Source organism: Chiloscyllium plagiosum, chromosome 20 (assembly GCF_004010195.1).
Source record: "Chiloscyllium plagiosum isolate BGI_BamShark_2017 chromosome 20, ASM401019v2, whole genome shotgun sequence".
NCBI lineage: Eukaryota > Metazoa > Chordata > Chondrichthyes > Orectolobiformes > Hemiscylliidae > Chiloscyllium > Chiloscyllium plagiosum.
The window spans coordinates 57,032,721-57,059,541 of record NC_057729.1 but is presented as its reverse complement, the minus strand read 5'-3'; the positions used below and the strand labels follow the sequence as shown (position 1 = coordinate 57,059,541).

The following is a 26,821-nucleotide window of genomic DNA, read 5'->3' as shown; positions in this document are numbered from 1 at the left end:
CCTTCACTGTAGCCAGATTGATTCCTTCCTTGAACCCCCCTGGGGCATCCTGTGGCGCTGCAGTGATTTCCTCAACCAATACTGCCACCGGTCCTCCTTTCCTGTTTTTTCTGAATACTTCGTGCTCAGGAATATTTAACATGTGCTTTTCCTTTAGCCAGATCTTTATTGCCATCACATCATATTTCCATATGATAATCGGTGCTTTGAACTCCCCAATTTTATTTACTGTACTTTGTGCATTCACATTCACCTGATGCTGATTTAGACTTCATTACTTTTTCCCTTACTCCGACTTCGTCTATTAACATTCTATTTTATATATTCGTGTTATCTATCTGTCCAATATTTTTGTTCTCTGGTATTTTAAAACAATTAGACACCTCAGTGGTTAATTTCACTGAGACGTTTATTTCCAGACTTATAAAAAACTGAACTGAAATGTTTAAACTGTTGGGCCTGGCCTTGGGAATATTTGCCAAGGCTTCTGGATTATCAATCGTGTAAGAATTAGGTAACAGACCTAGAGTATACTGACAACGTGGGTAGGAAGGGAAAGTGCTGCATGGGATCTCTCAATCTTAATGCTAGTATGAAATGAGAAAGGAATATTGATCAGAAGCAGCTAAATCTTTCACTAAATGATTATAAACTATTGCAATTGAGCAGGAAAATGGCAAAATAAATTATGTTTTCATTACATATAACAATCATTTGTCAAAGGATATACAATGAATAGAATTAAGCTGCATGTTGGAGAGGAATCTGACAATAATAGTTTATGATAAGCTACGAATCTCTAACTTTCATACATATCCTGTTTGTTTTTTGAACCTGGGTTGCTAGGTTGGACAGTAAGAGCTTTTTTTTCTGGATGATGATGGCTAGCATGAGGGATGTAGCTGTAAATTGAGGGGTGATAGATATAAGACAGATGTCAGAGATAGTTTCTCTACTCAGAGTAATAGGGGTCTGAAACGCATTGCCTGCAGCAATAGTAGACTTGCCAACTTTAAAGGCATTTAAATGGTGATTGGATAGGCATATAGACGAGAATAGAATAGTGTAGGTTAGGTCAGCTTTAGATTGTTGTGCCGACCTGTAGAACCATCGAGGGCTGAAGGGCCTGTACTGCACTGTAATGTTTTATGTTCTATTGATGTCCTGGAGCAATGTTATTGAATAGAAATCACTTATGGGCCATAGGTGTGGCTATTGTGAAACAGAGCCACATGTCCCAGTTTGAAGAAAACGCCCAGCATGTAATACAGGTCAAAGGTTTTCATGCAAATGTTTGCTTAACATTCAGTGCAGAACTTTGCAGAACGAGTCTTTTTGACAAAGCTTGTATTTCTGCCATAACTTTACCAGATGATGCAAATGTCAGTGCAGCATTGAAATTTTTTGTCCTGTAGTTGCCGACAGTATGTTAACGTCAAGTGTGCAAGTCCTATGTAAGTCTGCATTTTCAGCAATCAATCCAATAATGTATAACAGATAGTGCCCTGCTCTCTCCCAAACACTGAATGCTGCTTCTGCATGCTTTGGAGTTACTTGTTAGCTTATTGACCAGAAATGCACTACATTGACACTGGTTGGTATTTTATCTCCATACAAAATTGTTATTTCTCTAGTATTGAAGTCCATCCTTTTCACCATTGTTAAAAGATAACCAATAAGCGCACACATTCCTTTTTCAGTTTACCATCCAGTGTAGAGAAAGTTTTTAAACTACACCTGAATTTGCATTTTACTAATTGTAGAATTCCCACAGTGCAGAAAGAGGCCATTTGACCCATTTGAGTCTGCACCAACCCTGAAAAGACCATCCAATCCAAACCCAGCTCCCACTCTATCCCCAAATTCCCATTCTTAGAGTGGCTAATCAATTTATCCTGCACAACCCAAGACACTACGGACAATTTAGCCAAACCAGTCCACATAACTTTCACATCTTTGGACTGTGGAAGAAAAGTTTAGCAGAAACCCACACAGATGTGGGAAGAATAGGTAATCTCCAACTGCAGTCCCCAAGCTGGAATCGAACCCATGTCGCTAGTACTGAGCCAGTAGTGCTAACTGTTGAGCCACAGTGCTGCCCATTTGTTCAGATCACGTTGTACCTTTGATAAAGTAAGACATTCCGAGGTGCTTCACAGGCAGTTTATAAAGCAGAGTACGACAACTGATCCTCAGAAAAAGAGATATTAGGTCAGAGACCTAAAGCTTGGTCAAAAAGGTTGTTTTTAAATAGTGCTTTAAAGGAGGTAAGCCAGACAGTGTTGCTGAGAAATGTAGGGAGAGTATTTCAGAGCTTTGAGCCAAGTCATCTGAAGGCTTGGCAACCATAGTGGAACAGTTCAAATTGGGGATATATAAGGGAAGAACGGAGTCGCATAGATATTTCTGCGGAATTATAGTGCTGATGGAGATTATGGGAATAGGGAAAGGTGAGGCCATAGAGATTTGAAAGCAATGCTGAGAACTTCAAAATCAAATCATTGCTTGTTTAGGAGTCACTATAGGCTAGTAAGCAGAGATCTGATAGCTGAACAGAACTTATTGCAAGGAAAGATCCTGTTGACAGAGTTTTGGAGCAATCCGTTCTCCTTGTGCAACTCCCACCTGCCCAGAAAGACATCCCAATGATCCACACGCCTGAAGGCCTTCCAACTCTTCAGCCACGTATTTAACTGTACTATCGTCCTATTTCTTCACCTCACTTGCACGTGGTACACTAAATAATCCTGGGATTATAAACACCGAGGTCCTGCTTTTCCTACCTGAACTCCCTTAGCAGGATCTCATTTCCCTTTTTGCTTATATTGTTGGTACCAATATGGACCACAACCTCTGGCTGCACAACCTCCCACTTCAGAACATCCTGTACTCAGAGCTATTCTTGACCCTGGCACCAGGGAGGCAAAACTCAATTCTGGAGTCTCCCTTGCAGTCACAGAAATGCCTATCTGTATCCTTGACTATAGGGTCCTTATCATCGTTTACTACTCATCCTCACTTGATAGAATCCCTACAGTGTGGAAGTAGGCTATTTGGCTTATTGAGTCCATGTTGACCCTCTGAAGACCCCAGACCCCTTCCCTATCCTTGTAACCCTGCATTTCCAGCCTGCACATCCTGGATGCTATGGGCAACTTAGCATGGCCAATTCACCTAACCTGTACATCTTTGGGCTGTGAGAGGAAACACAAGCAGGCACAAGGAAAATGTGCAAACTCTACACAGTCACCCGAGGATGGCATGTCAGCTGGGACCCTGGTGCTGTGAGGCAACAGTGCTCAGCATTGAGCACCACTCGACCCTCCCTGTTGTGGAACAGAGGCAGTTGTGCTGCCACTGACCTGGCTGCTGCCTGAGACCCTATTTTAGGATGTTCCTGTTTGAGAAGGGAATGATCACGTTTTCTGTCTGTGTGACCAGCTTGCTAAATGTCCTATCTATGACATCCTCAGACTCATGGATTCTCCACAGCGAGTCCGTCCGCATTCCTGGTGCTCCATTCAAAATATTAGGAGCTGCAGCTGAATATACTTTCTGTACACTTAGTCCATTGAGACTGGACGTCTCTCTGATTTCCCACATATTGCAGGAGGCAGATTCCGTGGAGCTGAGTTTTTCTGCCATTGTGAATCCTATCGACTAATTCAACCTTATCCACTGTAGACAATAATTCAGGAACTGATCACACACCTAAACCAGTAGTCACCAAACTCAGATCTAGTGTCAGGCATAGGCTGGACTGGTAAGGATGGCAGATTTCCTGTCCTGAAAGGTATTAGTGAATCAAATGGTTTTTTTTTCTTAAATCTGGCAGATCATAGTTACTGAAAGTAGCTTTTTATTCCAGATGTTAATTGACTATGAATTTTTCCAGCTGTCATTGTGGAATTTGAACTTGTACTCTTGATAAGGTACTTTAAAATTAGTCAGGACACCACAGTATCTCTCCCGCTCTTCAGAATAATTGTAAAATAGTTTTGATCCTACTGAGAGGGCAGGTAGTGTTTGGTTTAACACCTCATTCTAAAAAATCAACATCTCTGTCAGCACAGCACTCTCTTGGTACTGCACTGAAGTGGAACCTAGATTTTTCTGTTTCCCACTGAAGTGGGACTTGAACCCACAAATTCTGACTCAGCATGACTGCACTATCCACTGAAACTCAGCCGACACTGTTTGGGATCAGGCCAAAGAATATTCATGTTGTTCTTGAACCACTTGAAACCTTTTGACCTGTATGACATTCAGGTCCTCTTGTGAAGTGGCAACTTTTTAGTCTTGCTGAAGCCACACCAGAGGGCATTTCAGATTTTCTTTTTCTCTCCTGGGATCTGACTGTGACTGAAATGAGCTACTTGCTTGATTGTAACTGAATAGCTAGGCCATCTGAGGGCAATTAAGAGTTAACAATCAAATTAGTAATAAACTTTCCATCTATTAATTTCTGGAACTCTGACTGGTAGATATCAAGGCTAGTTTGTGAATTGTGACCAGTAATGTAATGTTGGAGGTTCGGTTTTACTTTTTCAGTGGATTGTTTTAGATATTAAAACCTTGGTGATTTGTGTAATTCCGTGGTTAGTATATTATACGAAGCAATGAAATTCCCAATTGATGCAGAAGTGAATTAGATTAATCCTATTTTCTGGCCTTGAATATATTGGAAATGTTCAGATGCCCTTAGCTTCATAAATGTGTTAGCGTACCAAAAGTGAGAATTGTGGCACTGTGCAGTACATGAAATCTGAGTCAAATCAGGAGTACAGAACCTTTTGCTGAAGCCAGTGGAGTGTTGAAATTGATACATTGTATCTTTCAAGGATACAATGGTACTGATAATCCTCTCAGGTGAATCTAAAAGATATCCAGTATTTGCAGAAGATCTGGGACCATAGCATCCTGGGCCAATTCCTCAAGCAAATTACTAAAGATCAGATATCATGTTTTAATAATACTTATGGAACTTTGCTTAGTGCAGCCTAGTTGCTTAAGCTGCAGCAGCCCTACATTAAAGCAGTGACTAAGTTACAAAAGCACGCTGCTGTCTGTAAGTGTTTTGAGGTTTCCTGAAATTACGAAAGACTAGATATGAATACAAGTTACTACTTTTACATGACTATTTAATGCTTGTATTGTTTGGGCGATCTTTATTTCCTGGTAGAGAGCTGGCAAAAGTTGAGAATAAACAATTAACTTTTGTAATTAACACCATCATGAGTGAAAGAACAAGTTACTGACTTGCAGCAGTTTTTGAAGTTTTAGGTTTGGAGAACTAGTATAGTATACTGGCAGCACGGAGGCTCAGTGGTTAGCAGTGCTGCCTTGCAGCACCAGGGACCCAGGCTCAATTCCGCCCTCGGGTGACTGTCTTTGTGGAGTTTCTACATTCTCTGTGTCTGCATGGGTTTCCTTCCTCAGTACAAAGATGAGGAGGTTACACGTATTGTCCATGCTAGGTTGCCCATCGTGTCGAGGGATATACAGGCTAGGTGCATTAGCCATGGGAAATGCAGGGTTACTAGGGGGAATGGGTCTGGGTTGGATGCTCTTTGGAGGGTTGGTGTGGACTTTTTGGGCCGAATGACCTGCTTCCACACTGTAGGGATTCTATGATAATGCAGTTTTATGATGTTTTGATAATAATGGAGTGAAACTTGGAAACAATGCATGTACTTAGAGCAACGCTATTCTGTGCTGTTTATACGTGTGCTTCCTAATATACATGGCTTAGCATTTGTCATAATCATACCCTGTTTTCTTATTCTTCACAGCAACCAGAACACATTGTGGATCCTTTTATGGACATCTCAGATTCTGTAGGTCAGTATCTGCCCCAGATCATTTAAACCTCCCCGAAGAAAGCTCTTTAATCAGTAATCTGGACTTGTCTCAAGGTATTGACACCGCATTGAAAATGCTGAGCGATAAGGATCCGTTGTTGCCATCATCCAGTGAACCATTCAGATTGGAGCTGCAAGCAGATGGTAGTGAGCAGTGCCAGCTAGACACAGCAGAAGGTATTTTAAATTTGTTACATATTGACAAAAGACCATAAGACATAAGAGTGGAAGTAAGGCCATTCAGCCCATCAAGTCCACTCCGCCATTCAGTCATGGCTGATGGACATTTCAACGCCACTTACCCGCACTCTCCCCGTATCCCTTAATTCCTTGCGAAATTAAGAATTTATCACTGTCTGCCTTGAAGACATTTAACATTCTGGTCTCTGCTGCACTCCGTGGCAGTGAATTCCACAGGCCTACCACTATCTGGCTGAAGAAATGTCTCCTCATTTCCATTTTAAATTGATACCCTCTAATTCTAAGGCTGTGCCCACGGGTCCTAATATCCTTGCCTGACGGAAGCAAATTGCCAGCGTCCACCTTTTCTAAGCCATGCATTATTTGTAAGTTTCTATTAGATCTCCTCTCAACCTTCTAAACTCTAATGAATGCAATCCCAGGATCCTCAGCCATTCCATACAAAAGTATGGAATGATCCAACTTAGAATCAGAGGTACAACTTGGAAACAGACCCTTCAGTCCAACTTGTCCATGCCAATCAGATATCCCAACCAGATGCCTTTTAAATGCTGCAATTGTACTAGCCTCCACCACTTCCTGTGGCAGCTCATTCCATGCACGTACCATCCTCTTTGTGAAAATGTTGCCCCTTAAGTCTCTTTTATATCTTTCCCTTCTCATCCTAAACCTATGCCCTCTAGTTCTGGATGCCCCCACCCCAGGGAAAATACTTTATCTATTTATCCTATTCATACCCCTCAGCCTCTGATGCTCCAGGGAAAACAGTCCTAGCCTATTCAACCTATCCCTATAGCTCAAATCCTCCAACCTGGCAACATCTTTGTAAATCTTTTCTGAACCCTTTCAAGTTTCACAGCATTCTTCCGATAGGAAAGAGACGAGAATTGGATGCAATATTCCTAAAGTGGCCTAACCAATGTCCTATACAGCCGCAATATGACCTCCCAACTCCTGTACTCCATACTCTGACCAGTAAAGGAAAGTATACCAGATGCCACCTTCACTATCCTATCTACCTGCGACTCTACTTTCAAGGAGCTATGAACCTGCACTCCAAGGTCTCTTTGTTCAGCAACACTCCCTAGGATCTTACAGTTAAGTGTAAAGATCCTGCTAAGATTTGCTTTCCCAAAATGCAGCACCTGAATTAAACTCCGTCTGCCACTTCTCAGCCCATTGGCCCATCTGGTTCAGATCCTGTTGTAATCTGAGATAACCTCCTTCACTGTCCACTACTCCTCCAATTTTGGTGTCATCTTCAAACTTACTAACTAATGACAAAAATAGTGGACCCAGCCCAAGTGGAGTACAGAATGTGCAGGGGGGGGGGCCTAAAAAAAAGTGATTAAAGAGAAGAATGAAAAACACTGGCAGGTAAGCGTACAGAGAATCCCAAGGTATTCTATAAGTATGTGTCTTATGAGCAAAAGCTAAACAGGTTGGGATTCTACTCGGATTTAGGAGAATGAGAGTATATAATGTTAACGCCTTTGATAGGGCAAATGCTGCGAGGATATTTCCCCTCATGGGTGAGTTTAGGACCAGAGGCACCAACTTAAGGCTGAGATGAGGAGGAATCTCTTTGGACGGTTGAGAGGTTTTGTCACAAAGCTGTGGGGGCAGAATCCTTGTGTATATTTAAGGCTGAGAAAGATAGATTCTTGATCAGTAGGAGAATCAAAGCTATGAGGAAAGGGCAGGAAAGTGGACATGAGGAATGTTGACTGAGCCTTGATCGTATTTAATGGTGGAGCAGGCTTGAGGGGCTGAATGGCTTACTACTGTTCCTATTTGCTATGATCTAAGAAGATAACCAGGTAAAGAGTAGGTTCCATTTGAAACCCAGGAGTCAATCTGTGTGTAGCAAGAGGGCTTTGCTTGGGTGTTAAATGGGTAATTCACATTTATCTTTAGAGAGGGAGGATATATGTCCAGAATTCAGAAAGTGTAACTGAGGTTCTTGAGCACTGGAGGAGGTGCAGAGGAAATTAACAGGATGTCACCTGGGATGAAACGGTTTAGCTGTGAAGAGGCTGATAGCTTTGGTTGCTTTCTTTAGAGCAGAGATGGCTGAGAGCGCACCTGAGGTGTCTAAAGTTAAGGGGCATGAACAAGGTGGATGGAGGGTCACTAACAAGGGAGTATAATTTTAAGGTGAAAAAGGAAGTTTAAAGATCTCACATGAAGGCTGGTGAAAATCTGGATTGCACTATTTGGGAGGGTAGTTCAGGTGGGAACCCTCACAATCTTTAACAAGGGCTTGGGTGAGCTCTTTAAATGTCATAACATTCAAGGCTTGGGCCAAGTGCCAGAATGTGGGGCTAGTGTAGATTGAGTAAGTTAAAGGCTCTCTTCTGTACTAAATGATTCCAAGTTTAATCACCTTGATTTCCTATTCTCTTGATTTCACCAGAATTCAAAAGTCGATACGTTTTGGCCTTAAATATATTTAATGATGATGTCCCACAGCCCTCTGGTGTACATGATTGTAAAACATTCACAACATTCTGAATGAAAACTTTGCCACTTACCTCATCCTTAAATGAGTGATCCCTCATTCTGAGAATGTATTCTCTAGTTCTAGCCTTTCTGATTATATGAAATAACCTTTCAATGTTTACCCTATCAAGTCTCTACAAAATTCTGCATGTTTCAATCAGATCATCTCTAATTTTCCTGAACTCCAGAGAGTATTGGGTTAATTTGCTCAATGTCTCACCATCCAACAACCCTCTCATCCCAGGAATCAATGCAGTAAACCTTTGCTGAACCTTCTCCAAAGCAAGTAGTTCATTCCTTAGATGAATAATTAAAACTGCACACTAGTGTGAACTAATCAAAGTCCTGTATAATTACAAGACCTCCTTCCCCTTATACTTCACTAAAGGTTAACGTGCCATTTGTCTTCCTAATTGCTTTCTGTACCTCTATTTTAATTTTGTGCTGCTTGTCTGAGGAGAACCTAAACTTTGACCATTATACATAAATATTTCACACCATTTTAAAAGAAAAGTTTTTCTATTTACCCTACCAAAGTGAAAAACATAACCTTTCCTCATTCACTTTTTAAAATCCATAATACAGGTAGACAATCCTTTATCCGAAATTGTTGGGACCAGCTTACTTCTTACTGGAGGAGCAGACTAAGTAAAAACAGGCCTTGAGAGAGAATCCAGGCCTGCTGGTGCTGGACCATGTGTGCCCCCCCCCCCCCCCCCCCCCCCATGTCGCATCTGAGTGACACGCATCAAGTGGGTGTCGACTTGTTAATGAGAAAAAACCATCACAAAATAAATGGACTTTGGTGCTTTTTGGATTTTGGAACTATGGATAAAGAATCATCGACCTGTATTCACCTCAACTTTACTACTGTTTGTATTCGTGCATTCTACAATGTTTATTGTTGAAACATCTTAATTTTTGTGCTGAGGTCCATGTAGGTGCATTCAAGTATTTGCACTCATCTTCCTCAATCCACAAGGCTCCCAGTGTCCATTTATTAAATACAGAGTGCTCTGTTTGTACGCAATGATCTGAGGTGTGTTTGAAGTAAGCAAAATTGGAGAGGAAAGAAATGTTTCTAACTGTGAATGTATTCTGACCTGGCTGAATGTAGTATTACAAAACAGCTGACAAATGGGACAGTTTTCTACCCTGTCTACCCCAGATCCACTGGAAATAATTGGATCTTCTGAACTGTTCCCTGGCCTGCCCTTTACTTGGAGTATTAGGGGCGTGGAATGTACTGCATGCAACAGTAGTAGACTTGCCAACTTTAAGGGCATATAAATGGTCATTGGGTAGACATTTGGACGAACATGGAATAGTATAGGTTAGCTGGGCTTCAGATTGTTTTCACAACTTGGCACAACATCAAGGGCCGAAGGGCCTGTACTGTGCTGTAATGTTCTATGTTCTGAAGTTCAGAAAAGCAAAATACCCAACCCGTGACACGTTTCCTCTGCATATTTAAATGAATTGACCTTTTAATGTGATGCATTGTAAACATGGAAGAAACAACTTCGGCAGGAAAATCTTTATCAGTATTCAAGATGTTAGTCGTACAACTACAGATTGTATGTATGTGTAAGCCAAAGTTTTAAACCAGGGTTCCTAAATTCTGCAAAGTTTAATGACAATTTCAGGTACCCAAGGACATAAATAGTTTAGGTATTATCACATCTTGAAATAAACCACAAAATAAAACATTAACATTTTTTATGCTGTACAATAATCATTTACATACTCTTCAATCATCACTCTCCCTTTAAAGTGGAACTACGGGTCTCGTAATCTGCTACACAGTAAACTCTGTTCGTGACGATGTGAGATTAACTTGTTTTATCTATCTGAAGTGGGAAATGAAAAGGCTTCAGTTTTCCAACAGCAATTGGAAAAACATTTGGCAGTCTTTGAGCATACCTCTGCTTTTCTTATTCATCTTGTCTAGACCTTCCAATCTTATTACACAGAAGTGGGTACTGCAGATGCTGGAGTTTTTAGTCAAGATTAGAGTGATGCTGGAAAAACACAGCAGGTCAGGCATCATCCGAGGAGCAGGAAAATCAGTGTTTCGGGCAAAAGCTCATCAGGAATGCCTGATGAAGGGCTTTTGCCCGAAACGTCGATTTTCATGTTTCCAATCTTATTGTCCCATCTAACTGCAACATGACACTAGAATCAACACCAAAGCAGATTCATTTGTTAGTGAAATGTACAAATATACAAGTTCAAAATTATTTTTAAAATTTTATCAAGAAAACTTTTTATTAAATTGAATTTGGAGAGTAAAGTGAAGAATGCAAGAAACAGAAGTTGGAGAAGACCACATATCTCATTATACCTGTCTTCTGTAGGATCATGGATCATCTTGAGCTTCAGTTCCACTTGTCTTGACAATCCCTGTAATATTTGGTTTCCTGAAGTCGCCAGAAGTCGGTTTACCTCAATTTTATAAGGGAAATCACAACCTTATGAGATAAAGAATTCCAAGGATACACATCCTTTGAGCAAAGAAGTTTCCTTTAACCTCAGTCCTAAATGACCAGTCCCTTACTCTGTGACTGTTCCCCATATACGAGCTTCTCCAGATGTGGAAAATGATCTGTGTCTGCCTTGCCAAGGCCCTGCTGTATTTTTTAAAATTTCAGTCAAATCATAAGAACAGGAATAGACCATTCACCTGAACAAGCTGCTCAGTTAGATTTGGCTGGCTATCTGCCTCAATACAATGTTATTTTATATTCCTTAATATTATTGTATCACAATTTTTTTTTTTTGTCTTGAATATGCTTCATAATCGAACATGCACAACCCTCTGATTCCAAAGATTCACCAGTTATGGCGTGATAAAATTCCTCCTTATCTCTGTTAAATTGTCTACCTATCTCTGGACTCATCACACAGCATACGATCTGAAATCCAAATTGTGGTGTTTTGGAAGGATTTTGAGTTTCATTGAAATCACCTTGTTCTTCAAAATTCACTGTCTTGTCATAAGACATTTCTACCATCTCAAAGATTAATTTGGTGAATCTCCATTGTACTACCTCTGCGCCAACTATATAATTCCTTGGATAAGGAGACTAAAGCAGTACACAATACACTAGGCACAGTTTCACCCAGGTTTTACACCATTTCTGCTAGACATCTTTAACCCTGTACTCAAATCACTTTGCAATGTAAGCTGCCATACTGTTTGCCTTCCTAAATGTTTGCTGCACCACGTTAACTTTTAGTAACTTATGAACAAGTGCATCTAGGTCTTTTAAGTGTCAACATTTCCCAACCCCGGCCATTTAGAAATACTCTATCTTTCTGTTTAACTTGCTTACAGTTCAGAAAATGTAGACTTAATTTGTTTAGCCTTTCATCATGGGGTAACTGTCATCCCAGTGACCCGGTGCTTTCTCTGGTTGACAATGGAGAACAGATTTATTGGGAGAAAGTCAGCAATTGCAATATATATTCAGGTTGGATTTAATTCACTTAGAAAAACAAACTGAATTATCATACAACTTTTCAGTTGTAAAGTAGATTTTCTTTCAATGCCATTAAACAAAAAGCATGGTACTTGTTAAATGAGGGTGTTAAATGGGAGGTAAGTGTAATTAGTTTGTTGCGAAATAAAATCTTTACCACTTACGCTCAAATTTAGTTTGAAATGTTTACCAAATTCTGATGAGGGAAGAAGATGTATTGTGTTTCAAGCAAGCAGGAACCTACTCATATATGCTGGGAAGTTCTACAATCTACACCTCTAGACTATTCGGTCTCACCTGGTTTTCTACACTCCATAAACTCAGGAGAACAAACTCTTGTTTCTTGACTTTTATCCAATGCCAGCTGTATTCTTCTAACGTGGCAAATTTTAAAATGCTCAATTTTAAGTTCTTTGGTGTTCCACCCTTCTTTGGACTCTGTCACAAAATCAACCCTAAATTGCGTTCTTCTGCCTCTGGATCCTTGTCCATCCTCTCTTTGCATTGCCCTGCATAAGCTGGCTGTGCAATTAGCCCTTTCCATTATGAATGCTTACAAAGTTAAGAAATGAAATAAATGAGATCAAAACGTAAACAGTTGTTGACAGGAAATATGTAAGATAGATGTATATTAAATGGAAAAAAAAATTTTCTTACTAACATCCTGTAATGATAATTGAAAAATTGTTCAGGCTAAGTATTGACATAAATAGATTTTCATGATCTTTCACTTTGGTTTGATAACCATAGAGCTAATGTATACATGTTGCCACCTTATCTAATATGTATCGGTTGATTCATAAATATCTTTACCAATTTGAACTTCAGGATGTAAAGAAACTGTTGAGCTCATATTCACGGATAAATTGTTAAGCATTTGTCCCAAATCCTGGGTATACTAGTAATCTTTGTTGAGTCAATTAATTTTAACTAACATTTTTTTCTCTCAATGAACTGAAGTAAGGCATTGTTGAAATAACTGGTAAGTAACCCGACCTAAAATTCGTTGAGTGTTTACCTGAAATAGCACTTTTTAAATTGGCTGTTACATCGATATCACAGCACCTAAACATAACTTTGTCAAGAAGATGAATAGCTTGGTATTGATCTTGTTGTCTTTGAAAGTGATACAATTATAAATTATTAATTTGTCATTGTTGAAGTATGGCATTTGTATAAACAAGAGAATTGTTTGTTAAATATATTTTACCTGAGATTTGAGTTAATACAAAGAGTATTACTAATTTCAGCCCTAAGGTTAGGAGATGTAGGTGCTGTCATCACTGCGGTGGAGGAAGATGAACTTGACAGAGCATCTGGGCTTCAAGAATCTTCTCAGAATAGCAGTAACTCAGAGCCCAATCCAGTTCAACCCAATAGAAAGTCCCCCCGACTCCATACACCAGGTTAGTGAATGTAACTGAGAGAACGTGTGGCTTTAAGAACTGGATCAACTGTCTATGCTTTTTGTCTAGGCAAGAATTCAATTGGAAATGCATTATTTTCAATCTATATATATGAATGTATTGCTCATGTGTATTTAGTTCAGCTTTAATTTTGCATATCTACTGTTTTCTAGCAAAGTTGCTTCCTGATCGTTGACAGATTCATGTCTCAATCTTTTTTGAATAACTTTCTAATATAAGAAAGGTATTGTCCTTGTTGCTTATATTCCTGTGTCGGTCCAAACTATGGTGCTAAAAATTTACTGGACACAGGTGTGGGAGTAAATAATAGAGTACAGGCCCAGATTTGATTGTTGGATTGTATGGAGCATAAGAAATAGAAATAGGCCGCATGACGACTCCCTTTTTTTCCCTTCAATAAATTTGACTGAACTCCTGTGTGAATGTATGTATATCCTGTGTAATATGCGTTTTCTTGTCTTACCTCTTTATACCTTGGTGCCCAAGAACCTATGGATCTTGGTGTTGAATATACTCTAAAAAGAACATCTATAGACATCTGGGATAAAAAGAATTCCAAAAACACTCGACCTTTTGACAAGCTTGTCCTCATCTCACCCTTAAATGGACAACTTCCAATCCATAAGACATTGATCCTTAGTTCTGGACCGTGCACCTCAATGAGGTCACTTCTTTATTCATCCTCTGATCGACAGAGGATGTAGGCCTATTCTAGTTGTTCTTTCCCTAAATTGGTTCTCTTGTCATAGGAACTAATATGAATCGTAATTTACCTTTTCAAAAGCAAGTTTATCTTTCCATTGGGGAAGGAGTGTCTTAGGCCCAATCATTTTGAGTTGTTTTATCAATGACTCCCTCCATCATGAAGCCAGAAGTAGGGATGTTTCACATGTTTTCAGAAATGCTGAAGCAGTATACATTCATATGGAGCAAGACCTGAACAATATCCATGCTTGGGTGGATCTGTGGCAAAAGCATTATGCTAGGCAATGACTATCTCCAAGAAGAGAATCTAATCCTTGCTAAAGGATTCTCAGTGGTGTTCCAATTGCTGAATTGCCCACAATCAATATCCCAAGAGTTGCCACTGACCAGAACCCAATCTGGACCAACCATTATAAATACTATAAGAGCAGGCCAGAGGTTAGGACTTCTGCAGCAAGTAACTCACCACCTGTTTCCTCATAATCCGCAAGGTATAGGTTAAGCGGTAATGGAATTCTCTCCACGTTTTTGGTTGACTGCAACTCCAACAATATTCAAAGCTCAACATTATCCAGGACAAAGCGACCATTTGGTTGGCACCCAATCCACTACTTAGCATGTACACACCAACTATTAACCATTGCAAAGTGGCAACAGTGAGGCAATAAGATATAACCCAGTAATTACTCAGGCTCTTTTAATGGCACCTTCTGAATATGACATCTGCAACCTTGGAGGATCAAGGGCAGCAGGTGAATGGGATCTCAACTGCTAGCAAATCCCTCTTCATGTTGCACACCATCCTGGCATGGCACTGTATCACAATTCCTTCACTTTTGCTAGGTCAAAATTCTACCATAAAGCACGAATAAATTCCATTGCTTGCATTTTTTAAACCCATTTCACCAACTTATCAATATTACTCTGAAGCTGTGTTTCGTCTTCAGATTTATTTGTAATTTCTTTTGTCGTTTAATTTGCACATTGCTACCTTCTAGCCATTATAAACAAATTGTATGTGTTAAACAGAAGTAGTTACAGAGCAAACACTATAGGACATTGGTTGGAAGTGAGAGGCAATGTGAAATACATCTCCAGATATTTTGCTCTGTTCTAACCTGTTTTTAATTGATCCAGTTCCAAATCATATAATCTTCTTCAGTGGCTTGCTGTGTAATATTGTCAGATACTTTCTCACAATTCATTAGCATCTTATTCACTAGGTTTGTTCCATTATGTCAGTCATTGCCTCAAAGAAGGCTGCCACGTTTATGGAGCACAATGTTCCTTCTGAAATCTGTTTATTGCTGTTAATTCTTATTCTTCACATTTACCTTTAAGAAAATCTGTCACCTTTTGATGATTTCAGAGATTTTCACAAAAGCCATAGGACAGGAACAGAATTAGTCCATTTGGCCCATCAGGTTTACTCTGCCATTCAATTATGGCTGATATGTTTCTCAGCCTCATTTTCCTGCTTTCTCCACCTAACCCTCGGTCCCCATACTAATCAAGAACCTATCTATCTGTCTTAAATACATTGAATGACTTGGTCTACACAGCCCTCTGCGGCAATGCTCTCCATAGGTTAACCACCCGCTAGCTGAAGAAATCCCTCCTCATCTCAGTTTTAAAGAGTTTTCCCTCACTCTGGCTGTGCCCTCAGGTCCTGGAGTCTCCTAGTGGAAGCATCTTATCCATTCTATTCTCAGTATTCTATTAGTATCAATCAGATGTCTCCTAAACTCGTGCATAGACCCAGAGTCCTCAACTGCTCCTCCTATGACGAGCCCTTTATTCTCAAGATCATTCTTGTAAACTTCCTCTGGACCCCCTCCAGTGCCAGTACGTCCTTGCTTAGATTGCAGCCCAAAACTGCTGACAATATTCCAAATGTGTTCTTACCAGAGCCTTATACAGCCTCAGTAGTACATTTCTCCTGTTGTATTCTAACTCACTCGAAATTAACGCAAACAGATATTAAACTATAATTATCTATGTTAATTCTTGAAATAGTTATTTGTCCTCTTGCAGGTGTCCATAATCAATAGAATCCAGAAATATTTCTCAATCCTCCATTATTTATTCCTGTTTACTCTCTGAATCCTTAGATGGATCCTGACAGTGTTTTCCCATTTCTTTGGTATTATCTTATCTCGCCTTGCTTTTAATAAATTCTAAATTAACTTCATTATATAGAACACAGGTTATTAATAATAATTTGAGTGTCCCTGCCATTGTATGTTGTTAGGTGTTACTGAATAAAATGCTACATTAAAGGTGACAGTACAAGATAGGAGCTCATAGTATGAGGGGTAATGTATTAGCATGGACTGAGGATCATTTAACACTGAAGACAGAAAGCAATAGAAAAAGCTTTTTATGCATGAGTGGTTTGGATCTTGAATGAACTGCCTGAGAATGTAGTCAAGCTGGGTTCAGTCATGGCTTTCAAAAAGATGTTCCATATACACCTAAAATGAGAAGAATTCAGTGGTGATACAGTAAGGGCTCAGAGTGAAACTGGCTCAGCTGCTCATGAAGAGTGCTCCCAAAAACATGGTGGGCCAAATGGCTGCCATTCAATTGTGATTTTGCTCCAGATGCAGTAATTCAGATTTCTGGTGGGGCATTGGTCTAGATAACTGGTCCAGTAACAAAATCACTATGCTGTTGTCAGTTTGTTCCCAGCCATATTTACTAACGACAGCATAAATCTTGGAAGTCAGATTATATTTTTATATATAAATATGTACATATATAATGCACCTTCTCAATTTTCTACTATTTAAAAACACATTGATTTACAGTTATGTTACTGGGCTAGTAGTACTACAGTAATAGAGGCTGGACCGACCTCCCTAAAAATGACCAAGAAACCATTTGAGTTGTCAGAAAAATTCCCGAACTGCTTTGTTAATGCTTTAATGGAGTTAACTTCAGTCCTTACTGATCAGCCATCTTATGACTTCAATCTGTGTCATCATTGTGGTTGATTCTTAACTGTCTCCTCAACCAGTCAGTCATCCAGACACCTAGGAATGGAGAATCAACTGTTTATCTTAGCAATGATGCTCATAATTCAGAATTAAATTTTCAAAGAAAAACGTGCTGCAGTTGTGTTCTCTCTAAAAAGGTATTTCAGTTCTCTTGTACTTTGCCCTTCAGACACCATAGATTTATCCTTGAGTGTAATCTTGCAAAGCTCCATTGTTCACCATCTCTCACCGTATGCTATTCATTTGCAGGCTTCTGAAAATCCTTACTCCCCATCGTTATGTTACTTGTCCTGAGAGAAGCAAAGGATCCATTTCTATTTTGAAGTTTAAGGATGATACTGTATAATTTGGTTTGTAAAGTCATATTTGATTAGCTATAATGTAATTTCTACCCGTGTTTATTTGCGTTTTTACAGTAGCTGTGCTCGAGAGTAAAGATGAGAACAAAGAACAACCTGCAAGAATCATCCACCCGAGCAGTAAGGAATTTAAAAAGACTTGGGGATTCCGTCAGACAACTATTGCAAAACGTGAGAATGCTATGGATGCAGAGAACTCTGACACAGCTCTGAGTGAGAACTCTGACCATTTAACGCCCTTATTGAGAAGGAGCAGGCGACAGACTCAGAGATCTGCCAGAGTTCAGGAATTTATTTCAGCAGCTCAGAAGCGCTATCGCAAAATGTCAGGCCTTGATGATGGTGAATGTGGACCCATTGCAACTTCTGAGGCAGGAACTGGCTCTGATGGTAGTGCAGATGTAGATGAAAAGGGTGTTGGATCTCTAGACATGGCCACAGACAAGGGCTCTGCCAATGTATTTGGAAGAACAAATGAGATGGCTAACTCTGAAGATAGCAGCACCAACAGTGACAGTGATGAACTTACGCTGAAGGAACTACAGAATCAGTTGAGAAAGCAACGTGGTCAAGAGCAGCCTGATTCACCACAGAATGCACTCAAAGGACAGGAAATGTGCACTGAAGAAAATCAATCCAGAAAAGAATCAAAGTCTGCAGTCACTGCAAAAGCTAAAAAGAAAATAATAACTCCTGTAAAGAAAAGTACTAAAAGTGGTCCTCCTTCAAAGGAAAAAGAATCAAAATCACCATTAGATGTTAAGTCGGAGTCAGAAGATGATGAAAGTTCAACCAATCAATCAGACAATGAGTACAATGATCCAGATAAATTATATTGTATATGTAGGCAACCACATAACAACAGGTAGGTTCCTGGATTTGGAAAGTTGCACATATTCAAAATATAAGATTAAAAGTCAACATTGAAGCAGCAGCCTAGTTTATACCCATTAATAAATTGCTGCTTCATTTAACTTTTCAATTCAATTCTATACAGTATACGTATTATTTTGTCTCATTGCAGTTGGTGCATATAGTGTTGTTAAGCAACTCAAACGCTTAACTCCAAAACTTTAACACCAGTCTGATGTCTAATGTTTATTGTCATTTTGTGAATACATAGGAAGATGATGCATATTCCCAGTTGCAGTATTGATATAAATAGATATTTTATGAGAAAAGGAGCGGAAATAAGTCATTTGACTCAAAGCCTTTCCACTATTCACCTGTATCATGACTGATCATCTGTTTTTTGTGCACGGTTCCTTATTCCTTGCTATCTTTTAATCCAGAAATCTACTGATCTCTGCCTTGAATATATCCAGTGACTGAGCTTCCATGGCCTTTTGGGCTAGATAAGTTCAAAGATTTGTTGTCCTCTGAGTAAAAAATTAAGAAATTTCTCTTCAATTCATGCTAAGTAACTTGACTCTTGCTCTGAGCCTGCGTCCCCTGGTTTAGAAACCCCCTTCTGGGGAAATATGCTTCCCACACCAACCCAGGTGAGCCCTGAAAGTATTTCCATTGAATATTTCAATGGAATTGTCTCTCATTATTCTAAACTGTGCAGAGAATGTAGCTCAGGTTTGTTTGTTGCGCTCCCTCAATTCTAAGTAACTTTCCTTGGGTGAGGAGATCGGAATTGGGCAGAGTTTTCCAAATATTGTCACCAAGACACTATATGATTGTCGCCAAACTTCTTTCGTCCTGCATGTAGTGACTGTTGAGATTAAATGTTGAGTAGGACATTGAGAACCGAGAATAGTGTTATAAGACCTATTAATATCCACCTGAGGAGATTGACTTGACAGTCCAGTTTAACACCGAAAGGTTATGCCTCAGACAGTGTAGCAGTCCTCTGTTATGCTTGAGTACCCTATTTAAGAAAAAGATACTTAAAATTGCGTGTAGAACTGTTTATCAGTTGAAGTTTAAAACCAAGGTTGCAATGGGCGCTTCATCATGCCACATTCTTTCAACTCAAGGCTCAATTCCACAATTTTCAAGCATGTGCTGACTGTGGGCATGATATTGCAAAAAATATTGTCTCTTCATTGAACGGAGATTTCCTCTTGATTTTAGGACACAATGCTCTCTTCACAGATAATGAAATATTTTCACCAAGTAATCACCTATTGTAATATAGGAAACTAAGTCAAGACTTGATGCTTGGGAAGGATAATTTGAGACGTGGGCCAGTAGTTTAGAATGGGATGCTGTGGTGCAATTATAGAGTCATAGAAATGCACAGCATGGAAACAGATACTTCGGTCCAACTCGTCCATGCCAACCAGATATGCTAATGTAATCCAGTCCCACCTGCCAGCACTTGGCCCATATCCCTCCAAACCTTCCCTATTCATATACCCACCCAGATGCCTTTTAAATGTTGCAATTGGTCATGAATGGTGCTGAACCTTAACTGATGCCCAACCGTACTGGCTCCGAAGGAGATTGGGCAGAATTAGATACTTGGAGGAAATAGGAGAGGTGTTTGGGACCCACTCAGGATGTTGGCCAAGAGCTGGGAACCCAAGTGCCTTTCTACTGCAATAACCATTGGAGACTTAATTCACAAAGGCCACATCATTTACGTAAACTGATTAGCTTCAAATTTTCTATTACCCATGAAAGCTCATGGGCAGGTATTTTCATTGTAGGAAGTGGAATGCTGCAAAAAAGGCTTAGATGATCAGTTAAATGTACCATGCTCTAGGTTTGAAGGGATTCTGTGCCTGTTTTTGTCTCTTACTGACTCTTTGTGACATAAAAATAATTTGAATGAAGCTTTTGAAATCTATTATTTCTTTCTTTAAATAATTTCAAACAATTTTTAAACTGCCTGATAAATTTTAACAAAAGCATGCCATGTGCTGGTGAACGTTGAACTCGTTTTCAGATTTGTGTAACAGTTCCTTTTGTACATTTGAGTTGAAGGAATCACACTGCAGCTCAGAATGAAATAGTAAGTCAAAGAGAAAATGTTTTGTTTAAAATGCAATTTCTTTAAGCAATATAGCTTAGTCAAATAAGAACCTGGCTAAGGGTGCACTAGTATTATTGACACTGTAGTAGTTTATAGGACAAATAATATAGGTTGTTTTAGATCTTCAGTTTTTCACAGTCTTTTTTTGGTTCTAAAGAGCTGGCCTGATTCAGATTTTTCTGCTTGCACATTCTATCTAGGCAGAAGAGATGAGTTAAGAATTGACAACTGAGGATGCTTTATTGGAACTGGGGGAATACTTAAATGTTAGTTTTAAAGTAAAAGATCAAATTACTGCATGATTTGTTTTTGGTAATAAAGCTGCAAGAAGGCTTCACTGATTTGACAACCACCTGATGAAAGAGCAGCGCTCCAAAAGCTAGTGCTTCCAATTAACCTGGTGTCGTGTAACTTTTAACTTTGTACACCCCTGTCCAACACTGGCATCTCCAAATCTTGTCTATAAGAAATATCGTTTCAAATCTATCTGAAGTATTCTTATTAATAGTTCCATTTTAGTTGGTGAAAAGTTCTCAGTCCAGCAAATCGTATAAACATGTAGAGACTTAGTTCTGCAAAGAAATCCGTTCAGGTCTTTTTACTTTTTTCTCAGTAGGCTTTACAGGTTTAAAAGTTTTCTTAGACTATGTACTGTTGTTTTAACATTTCCCAAAGCATGCCAGCATTTTTAAACAATTCGTTTTGGTAATGCTGTTCAACGTTTCTCACAGTGGAATGCTATAGAATTTAAATTACAAGTAATTTATCATATTTGCAAAATTAGTTTATTTATTTGGTATGTTTTATCCATGCCTGAAATGGTTTCTCATTCATGCAGTATTGTGGATGTGTAGTGTGCTTATTTTGAATTTATTGGCAGATTTATGATTTGCTGCGATCGCTGTGAAGAATGGTTCCATGGTGACTGTGTGGGAATTACAATGGCAAGAGGACGCTTACTGGAACGCAATGGGGAAGATTACATCTGCCCTGATTGTAGTCCATCTTCAGGCAAAGGCTCAGGAACCACAGTAATGAAATCTGGTCAACAGGAAAGTAAACCAGTGCTGGCGAGCAATGATGACCCCAGCTCAACAGTCGAGAAGCGAGACGGAAACGCTCCTACTGATCAGGGAATAAAAGGCAGGATTGAGAAAGCAGTCAATCCAAGTGGCAAGAAGAAAATTAAAATATTTAAGCCGGTATGCTGTTTTAAAATTGTTTATATGCATTTACGTGTTTTACCATCTGGGCATTTTATACTGCAAATATTGCTTCACCTCTAATGAAGTGTACATCTCGTTCACAATAGGAGTTTGTATGTTGTTTTACTTACTTCACAAAGGCCTGTCCACCTATCATTTTTCAAGAATTTTGACTTCCAGTTGATAGTGCATCACTTTTTCGGCTTTCTCTTCTTCTTTTGTGGGATCTAAGTTTGTTGACATTTGTCACCCTCCCTAGTTGCCCTTGAACTCAGTGGCTTGCTGGGCCATTTCAGAGCACAGTTAAGAGACAAACACATTGCTGTGGTTTTGGAGTCTCATTTAGATACAGATAAGGATGGCAGATTTCTTTCCGTAAAAGACACAAGTGCACAGTTGGGTCTTCCCAATTATCATTGACCGTTTGATGGATTTATATTCTAGATGTATTAATTGTATTTCAACTTAACCAGCTCTGTGGTGAGATTTAACCCAAGATCCCATTTCATTAGCCTCTGCTTCTGGATTGCCAATCTGGTGACATCCCAATATCAGCGTCTCCTGTTTCTTGACATAAATGTAACAGGGAAAAAAATGCTATCCTTAAACACACTTTTCGTAGACAATTTGAGAAACATTTCGCTTTTATATTTGTCAAACATTGCACCCTACTTGAAATTACAGTTCTTACCTGTTGCTTCCATTGGGTTCCTGTAGCCCTGTTTTGTTGCATAGTACCTTAATGTGACCATCTCTTGGCACTTGCCTCAATTTTTGCAGTTTTACAAATCCATTACCAGTAGTCAGTCTGATCCAGTGATCCCAGGACAAATCTGCATGAATTTCTAAAAGGATGCAGGGTGCACATCTTTGAATGGAGATTCTTCATTGTTTCTTTACTCTCCTGAGAGAAGAAATTTCTGGTCATCTCTGTTTTAATGGGTGACCTCCTCTTCTCAGATTGTTATGGACCAGGCCAGACCCCCGTAAAATATTTTAAGAAGGTAGCCTAGACCCTAGCTTTTCCTTATTTTAAAGGCAGATGTGAAATTGGGTGGTTCCAGGTCAACTGGTCAAACCACTTGGGCTTTAAGCAAAACACAATTTATTTAAATACTGTCAATATAAGGAGAGGTTGAGTAGGTTGAGCTTGTATTGTTGGAGTTTAGAAGAATGTGACAACTTTTACTGAAACAAACAGATTTCTTAAGTGGGTTGATGGGGTAGTTGAAACACAACAAAAGAAAATGGAATTTAGAATAACTGAAGTATTGGAAAACTTAACTAACCTGATATGGTAACTTAACTAATTAATTGTGTCAATACAGTAACATCCCTTAAACACTTCCTTGGCAAAAAAAGTAAATTCAAACACAAATTCTTACGATAGGACGGAATAGCTTCCAAAGAGATTTCAGAAGAATGTCACAGGAATTCTTGACTGAAGCTTGCAACTTGCCTGGAATCTCACATCTTGTGACTGCTACAGCTAAAACAAGCTAGAAAAACCTGACCTTGGAGAACTGGCCAGTCCCCTTCCATTGTTAAAGTAGCTTCTTCAGTATCTCTACCTTTATGAACTCTCTTTAAAAAAAAACCAAGGACAAAATAACCTTTTTAAAGTGACAGCCATGTCCCATCTGTTTGTAGACAACCCCACAAGGCGGATCTGCCTCCATATCTACTTTATCAACCCATTTAAAAAATTGTTTCAATAAAGTTGTGTCTCATTCTTCTAAACACCAATGAGTACAAGCCCAACCTACTCAACCTCTCCTTTTATTAACAGGACTTCCGTATCTCGGATCATTGAACCTTTTGTTGACTGGCTCCAATGCCTGTATATCTTTGCTTAAATAAGGGGCTCAAAATTGTTCATAGTATTTCAGGTGTAGTCTGATTAAGTCTTTGTATGGTCTCAGCAAAAATTCTTTATTTTTGTACTTATTCCCATTGAAATAAAGGCCATCATTCCATTGGCTTTCCCTTTTACCTGCTGAATTTGTATGCTAGCTTTTTGTGACTTATGCAGGAGGACTCCCAAATCCCTGTGTTGTAATTTTCTACAGTTCCTATCCATATCGATAGTATTTGACTTCTCTGTTCTTCCTGTCAGTGTGTAAAATTAGATTTTTCCACGTCATATTCCATCTGGCCTTTTCTGTTCACTTAACCTGTCTATATCCCTCTTCAGATTCTTTACGTCACCCTCACCACTTGCCTGCCCACCTATTATTGCATCATCCACTATAGTACATTCATTTTCTTCATTTCTGTGACCCTCTAGTTTTATTTGCTACACTCTGAAAATGCCCCCAGATCCAAAGTTGTCTTCTATTAGTTAACCACTCGTCTATCCATGCTAATATACTACCTTCAGCACACCTGTCTGTTATTATGTAGTCTAATATGTGATATATTATCAAATGGCTTGTGGAAGCTCAAATATATTACATCTGCTTGTCGTTTGTTCTTCCTTGCTACCTCCTCAAGGAATTCAAATAAATCTGTCAGATGTGATTTCCTTCCTGTGAAGCCATGTTGTCTCTGCTTGATCATTTCTATTTCTAAATGTCCTTTATAATGCATTAACATTTTCTTGATGAGTAATATTAGGTTGACTGTACTTTAGTTACCTGTGGATTTTCTTTTTTGTTTCCCTTTTTTAAATAGTATTACGTTGACAGTCTCCCAATCCTCTATAACATTTCCAAAACCTAGGGACTCTTGGAAATTTGCTACCACTATCTTTGTAACTGCTACTTTTAATATCCCAGGATGCATCCCATCAGATCCAAGGAATGAATCGGACTTTAGCCCCATTATTTTCCTTAGAATGTTTTTCTCATGATAGCAATTGTTTATTTCGTCTTCTGTTGCCCCTTGATTATTGAGTACAGTTGGAATTAACTGTTTTTCTTTACACAGATTCTGTCAGACCTGATGAGTTTCTCCAGCATCTCATTATTATTTAATTGACCTGATTCTGGGTTTGACACTAACTTTGACAGATAGTAGAGCTGAGAGAGATATTTACTCAAACATATAGGTGCCGGAAGACTGGAGGTTGGCAAACGTGGTGCCACTGTTTAAGAAGGGTAAGGACAAGCCAGGGAACTATAGACCAGTGAGCCTGACCTCGGTGGTGGGCAAGTTGTTGGAGGGAATCCTGAGGGACAGGATGTACATGTATTTGGAAAGGCAAGGACTGATTCGGGATAGTCATCATGGCTTTGTGCATGGGAAATCATGTCTCACAAACTTGATGGGAGTTTTTTGATGAAGTAACAAAGATGATTGATGAGGGCAGAGCAGTAGATGTGATCTATATGGACTTCAGTAAGGTGTTCGACAAGGTTCCCCATGGAAGACTGGTTAGCAAGGTTAGATCTCTTGGAATGCAGGGAGAACTAGCCATTTGGATACAGAACTGGCTCAAAGGTAGAAGACAGAGGGTGGTGGTGGAGGGTTGTTTTTCATACTGGAGGCCTGCGACCAGTGGAGTGCTACAAGGATCGGTGCTGGGTCCTCTACTTTTCATCATTTACAGAAATGATTTGGATGCAAGCATAAGAGGTACAGTTAGTAAGTTTGCAGATGACACCAAAATTGGAGGTGTCTTTCCTTTATTGGTCAGAGTATTGAGTACAGGAGTTGGGAGGTCATGTTGCGATTGGTTAGGCCGCTGTTGGAATATTATGTGAAATTCTGGTCTCCTTCCAATCAGAAGGAGGTTGTGAAACATGAAAGGGTTCAGAAAAGATTTACAAGGATGTTGCCAAAGTTGGAGAATCGGAGCTACAGGGAGAGTCTGAACAGGCTGGGGCTGGTTTCCCTGGAGCGTCGGAGGCTGAGGGGTGACCTTATAGAGGTTTACAACATCATGAGGGGTATGGATAGGATAAATAGGCAAAGTCTTTTCCCTGGGGTTGGGGAGTCCAGAACTAGAGGGCATAGATTTAGGGTGAGAGGGGAAAGATATAAAAGAGATCTATCAGGCAACGTTTTCACGCAGAGGGTGGTACGTGTATGGAATGAGCTGCCAGAGAATGTGGTGGAGGCTGGTATAATTGCAACATTTAAAAGGCATTTGGATGGGTATATGAATAGGAAGGGTTTGGAGGGATATGGGCCCGGTGCTGGCAGTTGGGCCTAGATTGGGTTGGGATATCTGGTAGGCATGGACGGGTTGGACCGAAGGGTCTGTTTCCATGCTGTACATCTCTGACTCTATATAATGCTTTTTTTGGATTAGTGGTGCTGGAAGAGCACAGCAGTTCAGGCAACATCCGAGGAGCAGCTATATAATGCTATTTGCATTACTTGAACTGTTTAGCTTCAATTGGAATTGAAGGTTTTATATTACACTTTAATCCCTTTGAAAAAACATACCATCGATTGACCAAGCTGGTATGAGCAGGCTTTCAAAAAAATAACGAAAGTTGCTTAGTCAAGCAGGAGTCCCTTCATCACAGCCACTAGCCCAACTCCATTGCCACTAATGTCTGTCCGATTGAAAGCATGGAAGTGATATGGGGTGATTTTCAAGTTTACATTGCACCAAGTGCTGTTAACTTTGGTTTCACTTTACATAAGTTCATCAGTGTCATTTATAGAGACTGTTTAAGTAGGCTATATGTGTTGGTACTCCTCAAGATTGCATTTGGTCATTTCAAGGGAGTTAGGGGCATTTCCTTTATAGTGGAAGAAACAGTGTTGTGTTTTTCTTTGCCCAGTGTTCTCACCACTCTGAGACATGCTGAACTTGAACACTCAGCTGGTCCTTCCTTCTGTGCTGTCTAAAAATAAATCATGTGGCATCGGGGATTATTAAAATGTTCTAAGTGAAATCAAAGCCCTGTAAGAACTTGACCAGCCAACACTGAGATGGGTCAGATGTGGACAGAACAGGCGCTGCCCCTGTAGGCCCATTCTTTTCTTATCCTAACTATTCCCAACCTACTGTTGCCACGCCCTTCCTACTTGTTCAAGCCCCCTGACTGCTCTCCATATTCCTATCCTCATTACTAACTCCCCTTGTCCTGTGCCTCCTGTAAAGCTGCCATTTTCCTGTCTGTTGTCATAAAATTTGCC

The 26,821-nt window shown here is 39.6% G+C and overlaps 1 protein-coding gene across 2 annotated transcripts in view; it reads left to right on the top strand.

Annotated features, from left to right (window-relative positions):
- The window catches only part of LOC122560312 (death-inducer obliterator 1-like), a 143,094-nt gene that overhangs the window by 33,420 nt on the left and 82,853 nt on the right, over positions 1-26,821 (top strand). For both annotated transcript variants that reach the window (XM_043710893.1, XM_043710894.1), the window contains 4 exons: positions 5,793-6,038; positions 13,297-13,452; positions 17,594-18,401; positions 21,403-21,724. In XM_043710893.1, coding sequence (XP_043566828.1) covers positions 5,936-6,038; positions 13,297-13,452; positions 17,594-18,401; positions 21,403-21,724 — 1,389 coding nt within the window. In that variant the 5' untranslated portion in view covers positions 5,793-5,935. The remainder of the gene's footprint in view (positions 1-5,792; positions 6,039-13,296; positions 13,453-17,593; positions 18,402-21,402; positions 21,725-26,821) is intronic.